The 22,558-nt window shown below is 44.3% G+C and overlaps 1 protein-coding gene across 1 annotated transcript in view; it reads left to right on the top strand.

The window, feature by feature from the left end:
- Prim2 (DNA primase subunit 2) overlaps positions 1-22,558 on the top strand; it is a 200,383-nt gene that overhangs the window by 156,014 nt on the left and 21,811 nt on the right. The window contains exon 11 of the mRNA XM_052191894.1: positions 22,027-22,153. Within this exon, the coding sequence (XP_052047854.1) occupies positions 22,027-22,153 (127 nt within the window). The remainder of the gene's footprint in view (positions 1-22,026; positions 22,154-22,558) is intronic.

Here is a 22,558-nt window from a genome sequence, read left to right as displayed (position 1 = left end):
CCTACTATAGACCTGAAGAGAAGTGCTCCTTAAGTGTATTTTCCTGATAGAACAATACTAGACCATGGGGCTGTATTCAGCCAAAGTTAGCAGTCTTTTGTTTTTCCGTAGTGTCTCCTGGCCTTAGAGTGAGAGCAGGGATGACGTAAGACAAGGCCATCCAGGCTGACGGTGGGAAAGCGGATGCTGCTTTAGTGATGCCTGAGATTCTGGTTCCGCTGAAATCCAGAGCGTCGCCCCGTGGTAAACGTTGCCCTTTTATGAAGAGCACAGTGAGTTTTAGGCAGGAACATGGTACACCAGTAAACCTGGTTAAATTTTATTTTAAACGCTGCATTTCCTAGTGTCTAGAAAGAGACGTGAAGCACATCACAGGTTGGCGTGTTGTGAAAATTGTTTAACTTGACACTTTTTTTAAATAGAAAATTTCAGTTTTCTGTTTAGTCTCTAGAGGTGCAATAAATGAGGACTGATGCTTAATTTCACTGTCTACCTTGGTGAGGCAGGAGTCACCCAGGAAATTGGCCGTAGCATGTGGATGGCGGTGCCTTGATTAAATTGAGGTGGGTGGCTCCTGCCCCCTCTCCCCAGCCGGAATCGCTGTGCCCTGGGGATTCTGCATTGCATTAAGAGAAGGTGGGCGAGCACAGGCATCCACTCACTGCTTGACGGTGGGTGTGATGTGTCCAGTTCTCTCAGGTTCTGCTGCATGACCCCCTCATGACAGACCAGAGCCTCAAACTGGGCCAGGAAGGGCCTGTTTTCTCTTTAGTTGCTATCAATAGGATAGTTTATTAGTGCAGGAAAAGAAATACCAAATGCTAGGGCCCAGAGAGGTTATCTGGAATGCTGTGGAGTGGGCCTTCTGTCAGATGGAACATTGGTTGGTCACTCCTACAAGCTCTGAGCCACAATTGTACCAGAGCATCTTGCAGGCAGGGAACCAATGCAGATCAAAGGGCTTGTGGTTGGGTTGGCATTTATATTTCTCTCTTGGTAGTACGCAGAGCACCCTTTGTACCAGACACTGGTACATGGGGTGAAGGCTCTGTGTAGGCGCCAGCTCCACTTCTCCATGTTCAGCGAGCAGTGCAGGGTTGTTTTCAGCAACAGGACCTTGCTGTCAGTGTGTGGAGAGCGACAGCCTGGTTGTTTGGGAATTCCCGTGGGATCCCCTTGGTAACAACTCAGTTAGATGTGGCCCATTCCTAGTTCTGGAAGCTTCATTTGGGGACAGGAGATGTCCAATTGGGGCAGTCTCTTTCATTATTTGGTGATTTCACTTAGGTCACCTTCATGCGGGTATCTATCTTAGGAAGCTTCTACTGTATTGGGTTTCCACACTTCTTCTCAGATAGCCCTGAATTTTAGTTCCTCCTCCCTCTTCCTACCCCCCTTCTTCCTCTCCCTCTTCCCTCCTTCCCACCACGTGATCTTCCCATTAGGGGTTCCCCTACCCCATCTATAACAATCTATTCTGTTTCCCTCAGGGACTTAGGAAAACCAAATGGGAAGTAGATCCCTTATGTTTTCCACTTACTTGTTTAACTAATTTATACATACTGGGGTTGAATGCAGGCCCTTGCACTTGCTAGGTAAATGCTTTACCTATGGACTATGCCCCTAACCCAGGAGTTCAGCTCCAGCCCTTTGCTCATGCCAGTGGGAGCTCTGCAGTAGATGGTGAAATGGCACAGCATCTGACCTCCTAACACGGTCAGTCGGCTAATGTGCCCAATGCTCTTAGGGGAAGAAGGTGTGCGCATATGTAGCTTCTTAAGCAAAAAAAAAAAAAAAAAAAAAAAAAAAACAGTTTAAGATTTCACGAAGTGTCTCATTTTATTTCTTTTATGCATTTATTTTAAAATTGTCCTTATACACACAGATGTTGCTGTTACAGGAAGACATTTCACACAAGTGTCGCCTGGATATTGAGTGTATTCTATCTGTAGCCTCATTTCGCCCATTAGTCCTCCATGCTTCTGTAGTTTTGCTCCTATGAAAATGTACTTTATGCAAATATAATTTACATATTTTATTAAGAAAATTTAGGATTACCTCAGTTTGCATCTGCTTTCCTGAAAATGACATCAATTCATTCATTAGTTGAAAACCAGGTAGACTGGGGTACATCAAAGACAGGTGAGGGGGCAAGAATGAGACAGAGATGGAGGGGGATTAGGAAGGGAAGAGGGAGGGAGAGGGGAGAGAGAGGGATGGAGAGAGAAGAAAGTAGAAGAAGGAGAAGGGGGCTATATGAATATGCAGAAATCATAGGGGGGAAAGTCTTCACTATTATAACTCTTGACCCACCTTCCAACTGATTACAAGTTCTTTGGGAAGCCTAGGCATTGTTTTGATTTTATATTCAAGTAACACATATTGGGTACTCTGAAATAGTTTACATAGCTCAGCAAACAAGTCTCTTGAGCAGGGTAATTTCACTTGATTTGGATGGCAGCATAGGCTAGTTGAGGGAGTGTATACTTTGGAATCAAATTAGAGCCCAGACCCATCTGCTTATTATAAGCTGTGTGACTGTACCAGTCTGCTCCCAACTCCAGCTTCTCAGGCCTTGGGTAAGGATAATGCTGGGATTTATACGGTGATTGTATATACTATTCTTCCCACGTATGAACAGTGTCTGCTGTTTAGCAGAGAATCAAAGTTGCCTGCTCTTAAGTTCCCATTTAATGGGAACTAGATTGTGGTAACAACAGCAGGATTGCAAGCTCATGAGTGAACTATATCCGCCCAGGGGCCTCAGAGTGGAAATTAGTATTTAAATTGGACCCTGAATAGTAACAATGTAGAATTGGGAGACAGTATTTTCTGAATCATGGTATGTTTTTATTATAAAGACTGTTGCTCACATAACAAAGGCTCTTTTAAACTGTGGCTTGGCTAAAGACATAAAATCGTTACTCAAGTAGATGATTCTTAAGTTCAGTGTTGGTAAAAGCTAGGTGTTATTAAATCTCAGCAAAAGCCTTCCTGCTGGGTGCTGAGGATCTGAGTGTGGGTGTCGCTGCTCTGCAGTCGGATGGAAGTGTGAAAACCTCAGGGTGATCCCAGTGCTGAGTGTCAGAAGCAGGTTGACGCGAGTCTGTGGTCTTCCCTTGGCTTCATGGCAGTGTGGTTGTTGTTTGTTTTTAATCTGCACATTGTACCCTCTCAAAAGTGTCTAAATATCTACTCAGTCTAAGGTCGCATTGGACAGCTTTCTGAAAGCCGTCTTTTCCTTTGTTGCAGAGATAGGTTTTCTCACTGATGGAAAACTGGGGAGCTGGGTGGGCAGAGTCCCCAGGACACCTGACGGGCAGATCCTAGATGGCACAGGTGCCGCTGGTACTCAGCATCTCTGAGGCAGTGCAGTGTCCATCTTGGACATTTGAGGTTTCCAGGGCACGGCTTAGGTCTTGATTATTATGTCTGCACCCACTGCAGACAGTGATTCTGTCCATTTATGGCATCGAAGCCATGCAGAACTTCATGATTCCTGACTTACTCAGCCTCGAACGTTCCCTGAGGCCCAGACCCAGATATCTGAGTGTGTGTTTATTATCTGTTTAGAATCATATAAATGCAGTTTACAGATGGGCTCCGGATTCTAACCCTGAGCCCTGGTCTGCAGAGCAGATGGCCATGGACGTCTTTGCCAGCCCATCCACCTCAGGGGTGGACTCATATCAAGCCTTCCCTGTGACCTGTGCAGTCAGAAGATTAACTTTAAGATTTAACTTTAAATGTGCACCACTGCTCCATCTCCTGACCACTTGGTACTAGGAGGTGGTGAGGACTTTAGATCAATTAGCAGGAGGTCCTCAGGCCCTGAAGAGGATAGCGGGAAGCTACCCTTTCCTCCTCTTGGCCAGCTGCTTCTTAGCGACTTCTCAGTAGTAGTGTTTGTTTTACCACCTGCTGCTCTCCATGATCGTGGCCTCCTGGAGCCCCAGAAGCATGGTGCATTGTGAACTGCTGACTGGAACATTCAAAACTGCAAGCCACGGGGCCTTTCCGCAGGCTGGTAATCTCAGGGATTTGGTGTGGTAATGGAAAGTTGACCAAAACAATGACTGTACTGTGCTGTGGACTCTTGGGATAGCTTCATAACTCCATATCTGGCTTCTGTCTCAGAGGCCTTCATCAGTGTCAGTGAAAGTGGAGAAGCAGAAAGGCCCCATGAGCTGGTCTTTTTTCCTAATGGGATTTAAAATTCCTACAAGCCCTGGGACAGAACCTTTAATAACATTTTGTCCAACGTCCTGTCCCAAATTTTGAGAGGGGTAATTATTTCCTTGATGTCACAGTCAATCGGCTGTGATATGAGAACATTCCCGTAGAGCTGCTTGTTTGGGTGTGGCATTCTCTTGATGGACAGTTGTCCTGTCTTGCCCAGATATATTGCTAATCCTGAAATAATGAGAGTATAATGCAATGCACTCACTCCCAAGTGTGACCGGACATAATTCCATATTTTAATGATGTTAGAGTGTACTTCAGGACAGGGAAGAGCTTCAGGCTGATCACTAGGAACACAGTTATCAGTCTCAGTAAAGGAGGTGCTGCTTCGTAGATTTCAAGTTGTGTTAGTGTCGGAAAAGCAGCTTCTGTCTTAAAAAAAAAAAAGGAATAGTCTGTCAGGCCTATTTGTGCCTGAGTCTCACCTACTTATATTCTGATAATGAGTTTGAGTAGTGATGCTTGGCAGGCTGGCTTTATTTTTACTTTTTAAAAGTAAAGTTCAGCTGAGTTCTGCAAGCATTTTACTTGACTTAACTTTAAAATTTTATGTTTATTTCCTGACCATGTAGACATGAGACTTGATTTAGTGACAGAGTAGAATATACTAATGAGAATGTCTTTGGGACATAATTATGTAGATTTAAAGGAGCGATGTAGTTTTAATTATGCCCTTTAGCTAATACACTTGCATACTGAATTCACCCGCATCTTTTTGTGCCTTCCTCTGGAACTTTGCTTTCCTGAGGCCCGAGCTTGCTGATCAGCTCACAGGAATGACCAGAAGTTCTGTGAGTTCAGCTGAAGGCTGTCAAAGGATGTCTTCAGATCACCAGTCCAGAACACACCGAAGTTCAGGCTTGAGAAACAAAATGGTTCCTGCATCTCCCATGTTCTTTGCCAGGTCTAAAGGAAGGAAATTGCAGTCTCTGTGTTTAGCCGACTTCTCCTTTCCAGATAAGCAGCATTCCTTGGTTGTACTGAAGTCAGGTGACACACTCCTTCTCTCAAGCTATTTTATTAGAGCTGGGGTGGATGAAATAAAAGAAGGGTATTTCAAAATGATGACTGTTTGTTTCTCTTGTGTGGTTGTTTGTTTGTTTTTCTGCCTTTTCACTGTTTTTTGACCTTGCTTTCCTCCATATAGACTCTCAGTATAACAAAATAGCTACCTAGAAGCTGTGAAGTGATTTGCCCACCTTAGGAGAATACTATGAAACCACCCAGTATTTCTTGGTGGGGGTCTGTTTTAGTGAGAAGCTGGGTTAGGCGAAAATCCTCAGTAAAATTTAAGATGAAAAATGACAAAAAACTAAAAGCTCTGAATTATTATTATTATTTCTTAGAATTTTAACATGGAAAAGCCACAAGCATACAGAAACATAAATCCTCACTCCTCCATCACACAAGGTGACCAGCTCTCTGCTTTACACTGGACCTGTCTTGTATTCATTTGTTACTCATTTGTTTTAGCTGGGTCTTTAGAAAACATCGCTCCAAACTGTGTTCCTGTGGTACTGCGTAGGTTAGCTTTCTCTAGAGAAACAGAATCAATAACACACACAGGTCCAGGGAGTGCGGTGTGCAGAGGGAGGGAGGCGAGGGGGCAGTTGTCTCATGTGATTATGGAGATCGGAAAACACTAGACTCTGCTGTCTAGGAGCTGGAGACTTGGAAAAGCCAGTGGTGAGGTTCAGCCTCAGCCAGAGGCTTGAGGGCCAGGACAGGTAGCCACAGGGAGGAGGGCAGTGTCCACAGCCTGGCTGTGAGGGAGGGGGGCACAGGGAGGAGGGCAGTGTCCACAGCCTGGCTGTGAGGGAGGGGGGCACAGGGAGGAGGGCAGTGTCCACAGCCCGGCTGTGAGGGAGGGGGGGATTCTCTTCCTTTAGCACTCGGTTTGGGCTTCCACACATTGGATACTGCCCATTCTCAATTGGGAGGGAAAGCCGCTCCACCAAGCCAGTTAAAATATTCAGATATGGGGCTGGAGAGATGGCTCAGCGGTTAAGAGCACTGACTGCTCTCCCAAAGGTCCTGAGTTCAAATCCCAGCAACCACATGGTAGCTCACAACCATCTGTAATGAGTTCTGACACCCTCTTCTGGAGTGTCTGAAAACAGCTACAGTATACTTACATATAATAAATAAATATATCTTTAAAAAAATATTCAGATATTTGCAGAAGTACCAGGCGCCCCATAATCCAGTCACAACACACAAAATTAGCCATTAGTTCCCCTGCACTCCAGTGTGCTTCCTACATGGCCCCTGCCCTGTGCTTTGGCTTGTGTTTTTAATCTGTTAACTTACAAAGAATGAGCTAGTTTGATAAAAGGCGTCATTGTCCCCCTTTGCTGGTATCGGTGGCACCGTGCCCTTTCCTGCTCCATTTCTCATCTTTCTGGTAAGAAGCCAGCCCTGCTAGCTCCAGCCGTTTTGTCAGGAATCCTTCCTAAGGGATTCACCCTTCCATTTCAGTTCCTGCCACCCGAGGGGACACACTGACCACCATAGCCTTTACCGCTCAAGTCTCACCTGCTGGTTTGGCAATAGAATGGTCTTCCCAAAGCAATATGCTAATATATTTTGACTTCTTAATTTATCGGCCAGAATTCGCCTGTAAATAGCCTTCCCTAGGTCGTCTTGAAGATTGATTACATCTCCCCTGAGATGTAAATCACAGGGAACAGAATAGTTTTAAATCTCACTTTATAGATTGGGTTGGGATCTCAAAAAGTTAGGCTAATTGCCTGAAGTCACAGGCCTCATGACTGGTCTAGCAGGATCAAACCCAGTACTGACAGAATAGTGCTGAGGGTTTTAGAACCAGTGCTCAGTAACAGCTAGTTCACTGTTGCTCTGTAATCTCAGAGTGAGAAGTCCGTAGCATGGTTTTAATTGTTCCTGCTTCTGTTTCAGTGAAGGGGGATATACAAAGCTTCATCTGACAAACTAGGCATAGTTTTTCAGAATAAGTGAGACTAATATGTTCAAACTCCTGCTCCATTACACATCGGCTGTGTGCTGACCTTGGGCAAGTTGATTAATCTTACCACAGTCAAGTTTCCTCATTGATAGCATGAAGATTCTAATAGTACCTTCCCTGAAGTCAAACAGCCTGTGCCTTGCACACAGTAGGTATTCAGTACCATTTTGTTTTCTGTAATCAAACTGTCCCATAGTTATTATACCTTTAACTCTATCAGCCATTTAATCCGAGCCTTAGAAATATGCAGGAATTGTCAGCGAAGTGACATGAGACTCTCTACTGATGCAGAGGGCGATGATTGGCCAGCCATGGACTGATTGTCATTGAAGACACTAGTGTCTCGAGGCTTCCGGCTCTCCTGCAGGATTACATTTACAGATTGGGCTTGAAAGGATGCACGGAAACTGAATGTTTTGCATTTATAATCTCCCAGCGTTTGAGTCTTATCAAATGAAGAAGGCTGTTGGGTTTTTGTTTCTGTTTTCATTTTTGAGTCTGAGCACTTCCCACTTGGACTGTAGGGAAAGCTGTCAAGGGAACTTGTCTGTTCAGCTGGACACGGAATGCTTTACACTAGGAGGCAAAACAAGATGCCCATGCAGCCTTCCCTCCCTCCCACCCTTACTGTTAGGGGCTGGAGGGCAGCCCTTCATGTGCATCACCCTTGTAATCTCTGAGTTTTATTCATGAGGAAGCTTTTGGAACGTGTTTAGAAGGTGCTAAGTCAGGGTAGTTCTCATTGCTTGTAAGGAGTCTCGCTACTTTCCACATGTGCTTCGGTGAGAAGTCTCGCGGCTGGCGCTTTGCGCTGGCTGTCTCCATACTGTGTCTGTGTGGAGCTGAGGGCGGAGGCTGTGTGAGCATTTGGTCTGGTCCTGGAGCTTTCCTATTTGTTCCTTTGTACTGGTCTTGCTCATTGCACAACTCTGGCAACGCATGTCACTGTATTTTTCTTGAATTATCAACTGTTTTGAGCCATGTTCGAAATGACTCTTACCATTTATAAACTTGTTGAGAATGTGAAAGAACTTAGTATTTAGCCTTGAGAAGTGGAACATTTGCATTTTCTAGTGCACAAGTTGGCATATAGGTGATAGTGGTGCCATCTAGCATGGTCCACATGGAGTCACTCGGTCATGTGAGTTTGTCATTACAAAGATCAACACAGTCTGTTCTTTATCAGCCCCTACCTTACTGTTTATGTGGGATTACACCACCCAGACTTGGGAGGAAAAGTGTGTGCACTAACTTCAGGTTTGCTTTAGGAAAGATAATATTACTCATCTTAAGTTAATGAATAACATGAAAGATGCAAAGTATAATATTGATTATTCTTGAAATCAAAATATTGATGGATAATGAAGTTTTTAGCCTAAAATTTATATATGCTGTTTTTTTTTCCTTTTTCAGGGCTTACTATTTGCAAATCATACATTTTTGAAAATACAACTTGAATATAAATATGTCAGAGTAAATTGAACTGAAAACCCCTACATTTTAGTATTCATATTTAGTATATAACCCCAAGGTGGGTTCTTCGGCCTCAGCTCTCATACTGGCTCTCTGTGCCGGTTAGCTCTGTTAGTTACTCTCTGCTCTTGGTAGCTCTGTTAGTTACTCTCTGCTCTTGGTAGCTCTGTTAGTTACTCTCTGTTAGTTACTGTTGCCTGCTCTCTTCTTGAGGATGGGAGCTGGTCATGAGTCCATGAGGAATCATCTTGTTAGTTTGTTAACTCCTCACAGCAGCTGCTGAGCCACAGTGACATGTCTCAAAAAAGGTAGCAGAGACCTGTCTGGGGGATGTTGGGAATCAAAGCTACCTGGTGTGAAGGAGCTGAGTTATACACCTTGTATGAGCACCTGGCTCTATACAGGTTGGCAGTGAAGGCACGACAGCTGTGTGTGTGGTCGAGGGTCAGAGTGAAGGCGGCTCTTCCTGTTTTCTCTGTGCCCAGCTCTGCCTTTTCTTTGCACTCTGAGTTCATGACCTTGATTCCTTTCCCTGCTTCTCATCAGGCATCCCAGCTCCGTCTCCGTGTCTCCTGCAAACAGCAGTGCCTGTTGTCGTGTAGGTGAATTTCCTCTACAGATCTTATAAAAATCCTTGGGTCTGAACATTGAAAAGACTTTTAGGATTCCAGTAAAAGTGCTGGTGGCTTTGTAGCATGTCCACCATGACTCAGCTCCTGTCAGCCTGTGTGGAGTCGTAGGGGCGAATATGCCATTCAGCACATTTGCAGGAATGAAATTAATTGGATGATTAAGACTGAAATGCTGTCAGGTCTTTGTTTGAAAAAGAAGATATGTTTTCCTGTGTGTTGTCTCAGAACTGTGTATGCCCTTGTGACCACATTTCATTACAACTACCAAGCATACTCTTGGGAAGTCAAATCCCACAGCACTTTATAAACTGATGTGAAATACCATAGTATCTGTTGGGAGAATGGCTTTGATTTTGTAGCTATACAAGGTGAGTCTAATCTTATGGCCAGACTGCCCTTAATATAGTCATACTGCATAACAGGTCTTTCAGATCAACTTATTTGATCTAGAAGGAAGCAATTAGCGATCAGTAGTTTATCTTTTAATCTGGAAAATGGGAAGAGCCATAGGACTCTGAAAATATCATTGGATGCTGCTTTACTTGTGCATTCACATTTGTAACTTGTTAGTGCAGCGTTGGAAATGAACATTTTCAGGGTCAGTGAGACAGCTCAGTGAGTAAAGGTCCATGCTGTCAATCCTGACCACCCGAGATGTTCCCCAGGACACACAGGTAGAAGGAGTTAGCTGAATCCGGCAGGTTAGTTTCTGATGCTCCACATGCACTGTGGCAAGCGCTTGAGTACGTGTACACACACACACACACACACACACACACACACACAGGTACTTTAACTTAGAGTTGCAGGTAGGTACACAGGCTACATCTGAGGCCCACCTCAGTTAAGCTAACTCCCCGGGAGTGCAGCTCTCACGTGGGCACCTTTAATGCTCAGAGCCCCCATTCCTCTATCTTCGAGGTCGAATTGGGTTTGTTGCATAGTGTTCAGATTTAAGCAAAATAAATGTAAAAGCATAAAAATAGGTAACTGCTGCCCAGAACGCATCAAGCGAACGGACATCCATCATTATAGCCTCGCTGGAAAGCTGGCCCAGGCCTGGAACTGTGAACTCAGGGTTAGCATTAGTTAGAGTGTGCTGTCACTGTTTCATGACTAGTGCAGAGGTATATCCCTGGTCGTCAGGTTTTAGTGAGGCATGTCAGGAAAAAGTATGGTTTCCTCACCTTTACAACAAGAAGAATTTTTTTTTTAATTAAAGTTTCCATTAAATTGATACCATATATATATATGTGTGTGTGTGTGTGTGTGTGTGTGTGTGTGTGTGTGTGTATTTAGGATATATATATTGGCAGTTTACTCATAGAATTTTTTTTTTTTGTGACAAAAAAAAATCTACTTGATTTATGTAATGGAAAGACAAGAAAGAACGCCTGTATTCCTCTAGTTTCCCTGTAATGGAGGCATCGAAAACTCAAAAATAGATTAAAGGTGTTTTCTCATTTCTTTAAAGCCTTTGGATCATTTCCCTTTAGAATGTCTAGTGTTTCTGCCACAGACTTTTTTGGCATAATCTTAGGTTGTATTGTATCACTGTTTTGAGTTTGAGGCTGGCAAAGTTAAGAGGTGACACACATACTTTAAATCATGATGGAGACACATCAGTGAGGTTGGTTCAGCATCCCGTCTCCCCACGCTGTCACCAACCACACAGAACTAAACCAGCAGGAATGTGCTCACCTCTTCCATGAGAAACGCAAGGAACCAAAAATATCATCACTAATTAGCTCCACAGCTTTGAAGACTTAAGTTCATACGCATGGCTCAGATCTCTTCAGGACTGGGGAGTGTGCACGGACTGTCTGAGCCTCCAAGGTAGAGCTGAGGCTGGCAGGGGTCTCCTTGCACCTGTCCTACCCGCGCTAAAATCTCCCACTTTACCCCTGGAATTGCCCATCTTCATGCACTTTATCATTTGTGAATACTACTTTGTACCTCTGAACAGAATTTTGAAATAAAAACATCTTTTTTATTTTTGGCCTTCTTTTTCCAGCGTCCCACATAATGCTCCACTGTCTTTTTGTTTAAGGAAAAGGTGTAATTGATGAGCAAGGCGCTGTCAGTGTTGGGCAGCAACAGGGAGGAGGAAGCTTCTCCTCCAGATTGAAGCTTCTCGCATTCAGCTCCCTTGAATCCCAGGTGGATGCTGTAGTGTTGAGGAGCAGCCAAAATGTGGAATTTGAGATTCCTTGTTTCAATATTGGATGAAGGCTCAGCTGAGGGAGAGAGAGGTGGGTGCAGTGTTCCCATGGGGGAGCTGAGGTGACTTCCTTTGCATACCGTGTCACCTTGTGCCGTGTCACCTTGTGCCCTTCCTTCAGGAGCTACACAACGTGTGCTGCTTGAACAGGCACATGCATTTTGCAACTTTATGGTACATGATGCTTTCATAGCAGAAAGAAGGAGAAGAGAAGGATTATATGAACCAGGAAAACACTGAGATCTGGCAGTGCACTGTATGTGTACGTGCATACCTACTGAATTTAATGATTTTTTAAAACTATCGAAAACTTTAAAACTATTTTTAAACTAATTTTTAAAACTATCGAAAATAGGCATAGGAATCAGAGGGATGCCCCAGCATCACGGCCATTATGCATCCACATTGGATAACGCCACTCAAACCTAAGTCATGTAACTGGCTATACGCGTGAACCGAGTCTGAGGTGTAAATGTTGCTGCTTGTGAGTTGGGTGGTGCTGAGAGAAGATAAATCCTTCCGTATATATCTAAACTGTCTCACATAGCTGTTTGTTCTCTGCTGTTGCTCAAGTTTCAGAAGTAGTATTGTGGTTGTATTTCTTCAGAGACAAATTGATCTGCGGGTTATTAGTATTCAACAAATTACTCTTTAAAGCTGCACATCAAAATATTAGTCCTGTAATTTTACTAGCACTGGCTGTGTTTCTCGTTCCGGGTCTGCTCCTTTGTATGCTGAAGAGGACCTCAGAAGCAGCGTTTGAATTTCAATGGAAGCTAATCTGCATATGAAGAGGCTTGCCAGCTCTTGATCCCGGGAGCCCAGGCAGAGCCCTGTCCTTAGGTCTGCAGTTCTCCCCAGTTTCCCCAGTTTGCTTGTTATTAGTGTCTCACCTTTTAAATGATTCAATTTAAATTAATATAAAAAGTTCTTTCTTTAGGAACAGCAGTTTCTTTTAAATAGAATGGGAAATAATTTCTATGAATTTCTATGTTGAGTTTATGACACAGTAATCTAAAAACCTACAACAGAAAATTCTATAGCAGAATGGTAATTTGGAACATTATTCACATGCATGTATTTAAAGATAATATGCATGTGAGTGATCAGGAAGAGGAGTATTTTGCATAATAATACATTCAAATAAACGATTGGGGTAAAATTATAAGCAATTGATTTTTTTTCTTAATGTTTTCAAGTGTGATGTTGTTGGTTTTTCTATGCAGGTTGTCTGCCTGCACCGCAGCACAGGTCGCCTGCCTGCCCGCTGCGTGGGCCACAGGGATGCGGTGGAGATGTGGGCCGCAATGAGATACACCAGGCCAAACAGTTCCACGTGGGACTTTATTTTATTTAAGAAGGGGAAGGGGTAGCGGGCGGGAAGAAGGAAGGAAAAGAAAGAGAGAAAAGAGAGGGGGGAGAAACACTGCCCGGCTATATAAAGATGATGACATAATTACAGGTAAAGGTGGGCCATTGAATTCTGGGTATATGGAGGTTGTTGCCTTGGCAACAGGCCTATAGTTACACTGTTCTAATTGTCGCCTATATGACGTCACAGGCCTCGCAGGTACCAACAGATGTAGCATAGAGAAACAATTAAAACAATTATATTAAGGGGAGGAATTCTTTGCATAATTAAATACTATAGGAGAATGTACCTAAATACCTATACACATTTGTACATTTCTATGTAGTCAGAACAAATGGAACGAATCCAGCACAAAACAGAACTTGGAGACATTGTGAGATAATCATATTATCCATTATCTTAGATCTAAAATGGGGGTCAGGGCATGGAGACTGCTCTTGTAAAATACTGCTTATTATAATCTGAGTGATGCTTTTAAGTTTCTTTTTAAAATTAATTTCTTGAGAGTTTATTACTATGTATTTTAAACATACTCACCACCCCATCTCCTTCCCTTTCTACCCTCTGTTCCCTCCCATCTTTTCCCATCTACCTCTGAGACATCATCTCTTTTCTTCTTCCTTCCCCAACAAGTCCAGTGTGTTCCTATCTTTGTGGTTGGGGCCCTGCTGTGGAGTGTAGTTAGCCTATCAGCGGTCATTTCATAAACGGAATTTGTCTGTTGGGACTTGTCTGGCTGGAGCTTCCGAAGGCCTTATACAAGCTGTATAATTGGTGCGAGTGAGTCTTCTGTGCATCTCCCTGCCAGCTTTGGAAATCATTGTTTCCCTGATGTTATTCACCACCTCTGGCTCTTACACTCTTTCTGTTCTCTCTTTAGCAAAGATCCCTGAGCTTAGAGGGAAGGCTGAGTACTCCACAGTCTTTGTAGGGCAGGACCGCTGGATTAATTGGCATCTGCTTCAAGTCAAGGCTTCTCTGATGAGGACTGAGAAAAGGCTCTCTCGGCTGTGGATATAGAAATAAGTCATGAAGGCCATATGTCCATTTAGAAGAAAAATGTGTTGTGTTCTCTCCCAGGCCTGTGGCCAGAGTTCTTGTCTCCCTCTTCAGTACCTGGTACAGGTTTCATCCCAGGGAGCAACGGGCCTTGGACACAGCCGGGAAGTGGCTGGTCATTCCTATAACTCTGAGCCACTGGTGACCAGTGAGTCCACCTTGTCAGGACAGCTGTGGCATGTAGGGTCCACAGCTGGGTGAGATGGAGGCTCGCTTTTCTTCAGTAGTATGTATGGCATCCTCTAGCACCATGAACACTGGCCAGAACATTTGAAGCATTCAGGTGAATGAATACAAGCTTGCCTGCTGTCACCCAAACTCTGTGACTCCAGTATATGGTGATTTTTCGTCATTCATTCATTCATTCATTCATTCACTTTAACATCCTGATTCTGCCCCCTCCCTCCTCTTTCCCCAGTCCCACCCTTACACACCTTACCTCCATTTCTCCCTCTCTGTCTCAAAGAACGGGAGGTCCCTCATGGGTACCATGTTGCCCTAGTACTTCAAGTTGTAGCAGAATGAGGCTCATCTTCTCCCACTGAGGCCAGAGAAGGCAGCCCGGCTAGGTGAAGGAATCCAAAGGTAGGGAGCGGAGACAGCCCTGCTCTGCTTGTTAGGGGACCACATGAAGACCAAGCTGCACATCTGTTACTTATATGTAGGGACCTAGGTCCAGCCCCTGCATGCTCTCTGGTTGGTGGTTCAGTCTCTGTGAGCCCCATGGGCCCAGTTGAGTTGACTCTGTAGGTCTACTTGTGGTCTCCTTGACCCCTCCAGTTCCTTCAACCCTTCCATGAGACTCCCCGAGCTCTGCCTAATGTCTGGCTGTGGGTCTCAGCATCTGTTTCCATCAGCTGCTGGATGAAGCCTCTCAGAAGACAGTAATGCTAGGCTCCTGTCTGCAAGCACAACATAATATAGTGCCAAGGGTTGGCTCTCTCTAATGGGATGGGTCTCAAGTTGGGCTAGTCATTGGCTGGCCAATCTCTCAGTCTCTGCTCCATTTTTATCCCTGCATATCTTGAAGGCAGGACAAATTTTAGCTCAAAGGTTTTATGCATAGGATGGTGTTCCCTTCTCTCCACTGGACGTCCCTCTTGCCTACAGGAGGTGGCCCAGCCACTTAAGGCTCCGTGTCCCCGACAGTGAGGAGTCTCAGCTAAGGTCACCTTCACGTCTTCCCAGGAGATTCCCCTGTCCTGGTCTCTGACTCATCCCAGAGAAGCCCCACACCCTCCAATTTCCATTCTCTTCCCCCAATACCTGACCCCCACCCATGTTCCTCTCCCTGTTATGAACAGAGTTGAGCAAGTGTCCTTGTGGTATGGGCTGGAGCGATCACTCCGCCATTAAAGGCTAGGCTCACAACCCAAACTATAAGAATATATGGTATCTTTCGTAATAGGTTACTGTATAGATCTGGAGTTAGCTAGGAACACTAACCCTGCTAATAATGACCTAAGACATTGAGAAAAGGCTATTTCTGTCTTCATTACAGTGAACAACAGCTGTCTTCAGTGCCCTGAAAGAACCAGGCAGAAGGAAGGGAGAGCCTAGAGCTATCTCAGTCCCATAGGAGAGGTTGTATAATGAGAAAAGATTAAAATTTTCATTATTTTAACAAGTGGTAGTGGAAATATATGAAATTTGCTGATTGTATAGATTGATCCGGTATAGTCTGGCAAGTCTATGGTCCCTGCCTGTTGTGTATAGAGCTATTATGTGCCAGGAAGATGCAAAAAACACAGAGTTTAACACAGTAGAAAAAGCCGTGTCTTGAAGGCGTTAGGTCCTCCAGTGTCTTTCCTTAGCCCAGTTTTAGTGTGTCCCGAAGTTGACTCTCCACCTCTTCTGAGACACTGAACAGAGTTTTCAGTCACAGCCCAGCCCAAATGAGTCCAGTATGATTCTTGCCCTGTGAACAGAAGCCATCCCCAGAGAGAATGTGAGTTTCTGACTGGGCTCCAGTTGTCTCCCCCTTCCCCTCAGCTCTCTCTCTGTTGCTCACTCGTGAGCCAGCCCATCAGTAGGCCTGTTGCTTCTACAGGACCAAGGAGTGGTTCTTATATATTGAATTTCTAAATGTGGCAAGCAAGTCGAGTTTGGTGGAAGGCTGAACACAGCTAAGATGAATTTGTGTTTGGTACCCTGGGCAAGCTTATCTTCATCCTCCACACATGGTGATCGGCCGAGCTTTGCACAGGCATCAGCGTGCACACACTGGAGGCTCGAAGAGTGCTCTCCTGCCTAGACCCAGGCTTGGTGTGATAGGAGTGCGGCACTCACATGTTTGTGGCTGTCAGTTGATAAAAGCATAGCACAGATAATTGTACACAGTTAATAATACTAGATGGTAATTGATTACTTTCATGTTTCCCACACTGTCTTATCTCTAGTCCCTAATTTCAGGGTCAAACCCAAGACCCTGTGCAGGCTGGGTAAGGACTCTACCACTGACCTGCATCTTCAGCATTAGGCTTTACTTCTTATGATACCCTTCGAGTGCTCTTAGCTGACAACACTGGATCTATAGCCCAGGAGTCGTCTTTGCCTGGCATGTCCAAGGCCTTGGTATCGAACCCCAACACTAGACAGAAAGACCCCAAACTGTAAAGGTATAGCATATTATGCCAGCAGCAGCCCCATATGTTACCTGTCTCTGGGATGTGCCAAGAGACCACAGTGATTGATTCTTCTGTGCACACTACACTGTAGACAAACTCTCCTTCCACACTAATGTGTACATCTCAGAAAATATATCCATTGTTAACGACACATGACTGTACTTCAGTGATACTGTGAGAAAAGGTACTAAGTGGTTTGAAAGTTAGCTATTAAAGTGAGAAATTGATATGGAATATAGATAATTTTACTCTTTGTAGTCTAATTTGTGCCGTGTGTGTGTGTGTGTGTGTGTGTATGTGTGTGTGTGTGTTAGTTTATTAAGGCACTATAGACTGACAGTTTGCCATTCTCCAGCTGTCTTTTGGGCATGTTCATGTTTGACCAACTTACTTACAATTACAATTAAAATGTTTGACATTTTAATTTTATATTAAATCTCTTAGAATGACTGGGAGATTTGTTATAGCATCCAGAGCACCTGTAATGTGAACTAATGGTTTCCTTTCAACATGGCTAGGATGGTAAAACTGAAGGAAAAGAGGCGTTTCTTCCTGTTTCATGTCTCCTATTTGTAGATGGTTTGAAAGAATAGCATAGCACCATAAATCTAGTGTTGTAATGAGAAACCATGCTGTTGCTGAGAGGAGCAAACAGATAACCTGAAGCCAGACAGTGAAATTTACACAGCTCTCCCCTGTTAGAGCCATCTTCCTGCTTTGCTGAGAGCACAATCTGTCAATAACTTGTTACATGTGATTACAAGAAGGCGGCCATGTTGTTTTTGAGCTCTGAATCAGAGCCTTCATCAGGGTCTGCATGCAGATGGAGTCACAGGTTCAGAGTGAACTCTTGGGTTGGCACTTAGGAATGAGGGACCAAGGATGGCCATCAGATCTGAGCTGCAGCACCACAATGTTGCTAAATTAAAAGCAGATCAGAGCTGGGGTGGGTGGGAGGTGGTGGGGGGTGGGGAGGGGGGGTGGGGGGTGGTGCACACCTTTAATCCTAGCATTTGGGAGGCAGAGGCAGGCGGATTTCTGAGTTTGAGGCCAGCCTGGTCTACAGAGTGAGTTCTAGGACAGCCAGGGCTACACAGAGAAACCAAACCAAAAAACCCAAATAAATAAATAAATAAATAAATAAATAAATAAATAAATAAATAAATAAATAAATAAATAAATAAATAAATAAATAAAACGAAGCAGATCTGTACAATAGAAACAGAGCTACTAGAACAGAGAGAAAGAGGCCTTATCATAGACCAGGGCACAGTGTCAGAACCAGTGTCAGCCAGTGAGCATTTACAGCCAAAGAGGGAGTAGAGTCAGTGAATGTAAAGTTAAGGGAAAGAAACCTGGGGATGTGGCATGGGTTGGAAAGGTGGGCTGAAGTTATCGCTTTGTAAACCGCCTCCCTGACTGCAAAGCCCGGGATCCCCACCACCAGGCACTGCCGCATCGCTCTCTCACACACATCCCTCTCACGGGGAGCCTTAGTGGAGGGCCAGCTGCAGCCCTGCCGCCGTGGCTGCCTCGCTCAGGAATGCGGAGGAGCCCTGGCCTGCCCTCACCACTCAGGCTCTCGGTTTATTACCCACTGGAACAATTATTTTTAAGCTAAAAAAAAAAAAAAAACCATTTTTTATTTCTATCTATGAAATACTTTTAGTGTTATGCTTAGTAATTTCACATGAAAATTTGCTCAAGAACCCTTTGCCTCAGCTTCCTGGAATATGCAGTTTATTTAAAGAAGCACAGAAATAAAGTGTAACCTTTTCTAGGCATTTTATTCTGACTGTTAGATTCAGAACTCTGAAGCCGTTGCCCTTTGGAGATGAGTCGTTAAGTGTCCTCTGTGGCTTCTCAGGACTCAGCAAGAACTGCCTGGGTGCCATGGGGGAGCACTTGACGTGCTCTGTGAACCACGTACACCTTCTGATAACTTGGGTTTGAAAGCTTGCGAGCGTACTGAGTAGTGAAAGCAGGGCACAGTCTAAGATTCTCCTCCGGTTACAGAGAGTTTCATGGTCTGCCATGTACATGGTCTGATACTCATTTCAGAAACTTGGTCGCCATTCTCACTGTCCTCGCCCAAGTTATTACTTTACATGAGACATTTAATTTTCATTCTGTCTCTGTAGAGTTAGGCTTTACCTAATACTGTTCCTCTGAGCAGACATATTATCAAAGGAACATTGTCTGTCTTTGCTTGACCAATGGGTTATAGACATCACCTAAGAGAGGAATTAGAAAAGCACCAACCATCAGGCATGGGAAACATTTAATGGGAGTGTGAAAATGGGACAATCCACTTTCAAATGTTGTAGTAGGCTAAGGAGTCCTGCCACGTGTGCTGGTGAGTCCATTTTCTTGCACACTGGTATAGAGCTGGATAGCCCAGGAGCAACTGTTCACCTCAGTACAGAGTACAGGGTATCAAGACACAATATAAACCCGGGAGACCATAGTGGAGATCAGATACATGCAGTGAGGAGAAACAGCCTAAGGGAGTGTAGGTACGCTCGGGGAGATAAATGCCCTAGAGCTGTGGAAGGGACTGCCTCCAACTCCAACCTCCAAGATGAAGTATCAAAGAAAGAATGAAGTTACAGCCTAAAAATGATGTCATTGGAACCTACAGTTTTTAAATATCTGACCATTGAGGAAGTGTAGTGCCTTAGTTAGGGTTTTATTCTTGTGAACAGACACCATGACCAAGACATCTGTAATAAGGACAATATTTTATTGGAGCTGGCTTACAGGTTCAGAGGTTCAGTCTATTATCATCAAGGCGGGAGCAGGGCAGCATCCAGGCAGACATGGTCCAGGAGGAGCTGAGAGTTCTACATCTTCATCTGAAGGCTGCTAGTGGAAGACTGGATTCCAGACAACTAGGATGAGGGTCTTAAAGCCCACTCCCACAGTGACACACCTACTCCAACAAGGCCACACCCACTCCAACAAGGCCACACCTCCAAATAGTGCCACTCCCTGGGCTAAGCATATTCAAACCATGACATGCAGTATTGTGGAAAGAACTTGGGTTTTGGAATCAAACTTTGCTTTTCAAGTCTGCTAATTAGTGTTTGTGTTCTGTTCCATTGCTTCTTCTCTTTGAACCACAGTGTCCTCTCCTGGACCACCATAGGGGACTGAGTATCTGAAACAATCTTTTAGAAGCACCCAGCATCATGCCTGGTGGCGTCTGAGTGCCTTTCAGTGGATGTTGTTCCTTTCCCCCTCGTCTCATTCACTGAAAGTCCCTTGCATCCATCCCAGCAGCGTGTCTTATGAGCGCAGAGGCACGCCTTTCAGCAGGAGGAGGTTGCAGAGGGAAATGCGGAGGGCAGCATTAATTATTTGAAGAGGCATTTCATATGTAGCGTCAGGATGTAGCTACTGAGGGACAGCTGAGGAGGAGGAGGCTGTTCCCACCCAGTACAGTTCCCGAAATCAAGTTCAGGAGGGCAGATTGAGTATTCTTTTCTGCAGCAGACTAATCTCATCATTGAGCGTAGGCAGTCGGCTCTCCATGGCTGTGCGCACTCACATCCTTAGACTCTGCGAACCTCAGATTGAAGGATTCGGAAAAAAGCCCTTTCATTGCTATTCATAGCAATGTAACAACTGTTCTATAACATTTAGACCGTATTACTTGTTATAAATAACTGGTGATCATTTAAAGTAGGTAAGAGGATGTAATAAGTTGGATTCAAATATTACACACAGCTTGTAAGCTATTCGACACTGGCTTGTAGATTCTCACATTCCTGGATTGCTGGGAAAAAGCCCCATTGGATACCAGAGAATGGGGGATGATTATAACCCTCACTGTCTCCTCCCTGAGAAAGTTTGTATTGTCATTTAAGAATTTTGTTTGGTATACTTCAGAGACCAGGGGGCATGGCAGAAACAGAAAAACTCTGTGTGTGTGTGTGTGTTTGTTTGTGTGTGTGTGGTGTGTGTGTGTGTGTGTGAGAGAGAGAGAGAGAGAGAGAGAGAGAGAGAGAGAGAGAGAGAGAGAGAACACCCAGGAGACAGACAGATTGTTGGACGGTATGTTCAGTATGTTCAGGAAGCAAGGAGGAGATGTAGGGTCGGTGGCCAGTGTGAAGTAGGCGCGCACTCACATACTTGGTGGGTGAAGCAGGGCTCCAGTGTTATTGTTTTCTCTTCGTCCCTATACACTTTGATGAAATACCCCACGCAGAGGGAAGACAGGTTGCAATCACTTCTTAATCCTGAGTTTCAGTTACATACAATGGTTACAAGTTTCATTTTTTTAAAAGCAAGCTATTCTAAGTCCCACATCTGAACAGTCAGGTTCTCCTGTGCTTTCTTCCCATGATGCATCCATATCCTACAGTAGGAGCTTCCCTATTACAGATTAGCAGAATCTAAGGAAGCCAAATCTTTTTAACAGCCCGTTTCTCTTGTCCTGGGAGGTTTGCAGTTACAAGAAAGGAGACAGATATCATGTTATCCTAACTTCACACAGTTCTTATTCTCCCAACACAGTTAACCACCTACTTGGCCTGTTTTCATAGTAAAGCGCATATATAGTCAACTAGAGCACTTTAGGTCAGAGAAGGATCTATTCAGTCTGCTGGCTGGACAGCAACAAGTCCTCAAGGTGCACCAAAGCCCATCAGCAAATTTATGGTTATAAACCAGGAAATCAGACTCTCCAGGGGATGTTGAAGTTCAGTGTTAACAGAGGACCCGACACCCAGTTACTGTCTTCGTTGGTTAGCCTGCTCCTGCCGGTGAGACTCAGGAGCCCTTTGCAGCCCGGCCCACCTTCTTCTTGTTCTCTGGCCTTAGCAGGCCTTTTACGAGGTAACGAGAATGTGCTGTTTGTTATTGTACTGTGCCCTAGGATTTCTGCTACAAAGCAGCTGGAAAAATACCCTGACCTGGTTTAATTAATTGTACATAAAAAGCACCTTGACCCCATCTTTTTATCTTTTTAACTAAACATACTTTTAAATTTTTCTTAGAAATCTTTGGCTAGATTATTAGTCTATCTGAGTGGCATTGAATTTTGAGAAATCACTACTATTGTTATGCATTGTGATTGCTTTGCCTAGTGGGGAATTAGAAACCTCCCCAGGATATTCATGCAAGGCAAAACCCAGGGTGACCAAGGCAACTCGAGCTAGCAGCAGGAAGGGGTCTCGGGGCTTTCCCTGTCTGGGGTACACTTATCGTGGCTTTGCTGAATGGTGAGTCGTTGTCCTCAGGCTCCAGTACTGACTGCAGATCCTCCTGCTGCATGGATGGCTACTGCCACTGGAGTATGTATGTCCTCGAACCCCGAGTCACTTTGTTCTTTGGTCCTACCTGGTGCTGCTGATGCTGCTACTACTGTATTGACTGATGTGCTCTCTGTCTCTCTGTCTCTCTCTCCTCAGTTTGATAAAGGTTACTCTTACAATATCCGACATAGCTTTGGAAAGGAAGGCAAGAGGACTGACTATACACCTTTCAGTTGCATGAAGATTATCCTGACCAACCCACCAGGCCAAGGGGATTACCATGGTAAGTGCTTGTGCTGGATAATAGTACATTTTGTTGATGTTCAAAAGGCCTTGTGCTGAGGAACAGTGTACTGTTTGTCTGACCACTGACATCTGATTAATAGAGATTAAGTAAGCATCTTAGCAAGTCCCAGTGTCAAGGGTATATGTCAGTTTGCCTAAGTTGTTGTGTACACACACACACCACACAGTTTTCAGTTCACCAACATATTTTCTAAAGTAATCCAACCAGCACACCTTTAAAAGCTTCTCATTTTGTCTGGCATATCAGGGAATGATTAATAGTTTATATTAGTAACCTTTCTAGATTGCCAAAGCTTGCTGTGACCAGATGTCAGTATTTTGTTTTGTTTTAGAATCTTAAATGAAACCACCTTGAAAAGAACATACCTTTAAGCTGTTAAAA

The sequence above is a fragment of the Apodemus sylvaticus genome, chromosome 9 (genome assembly GCF_947179515.1).
Source record: "Apodemus sylvaticus chromosome 9, mApoSyl1.1, whole genome shotgun sequence".
NCBI lineage: Eukaryota > Metazoa > Chordata > Mammalia > Rodentia > Muridae > Apodemus > Apodemus sylvaticus.
Note: the sequence above shows the minus strand (reverse complement) of the source record. Positions and strands in the feature narration are given on the sequence as shown.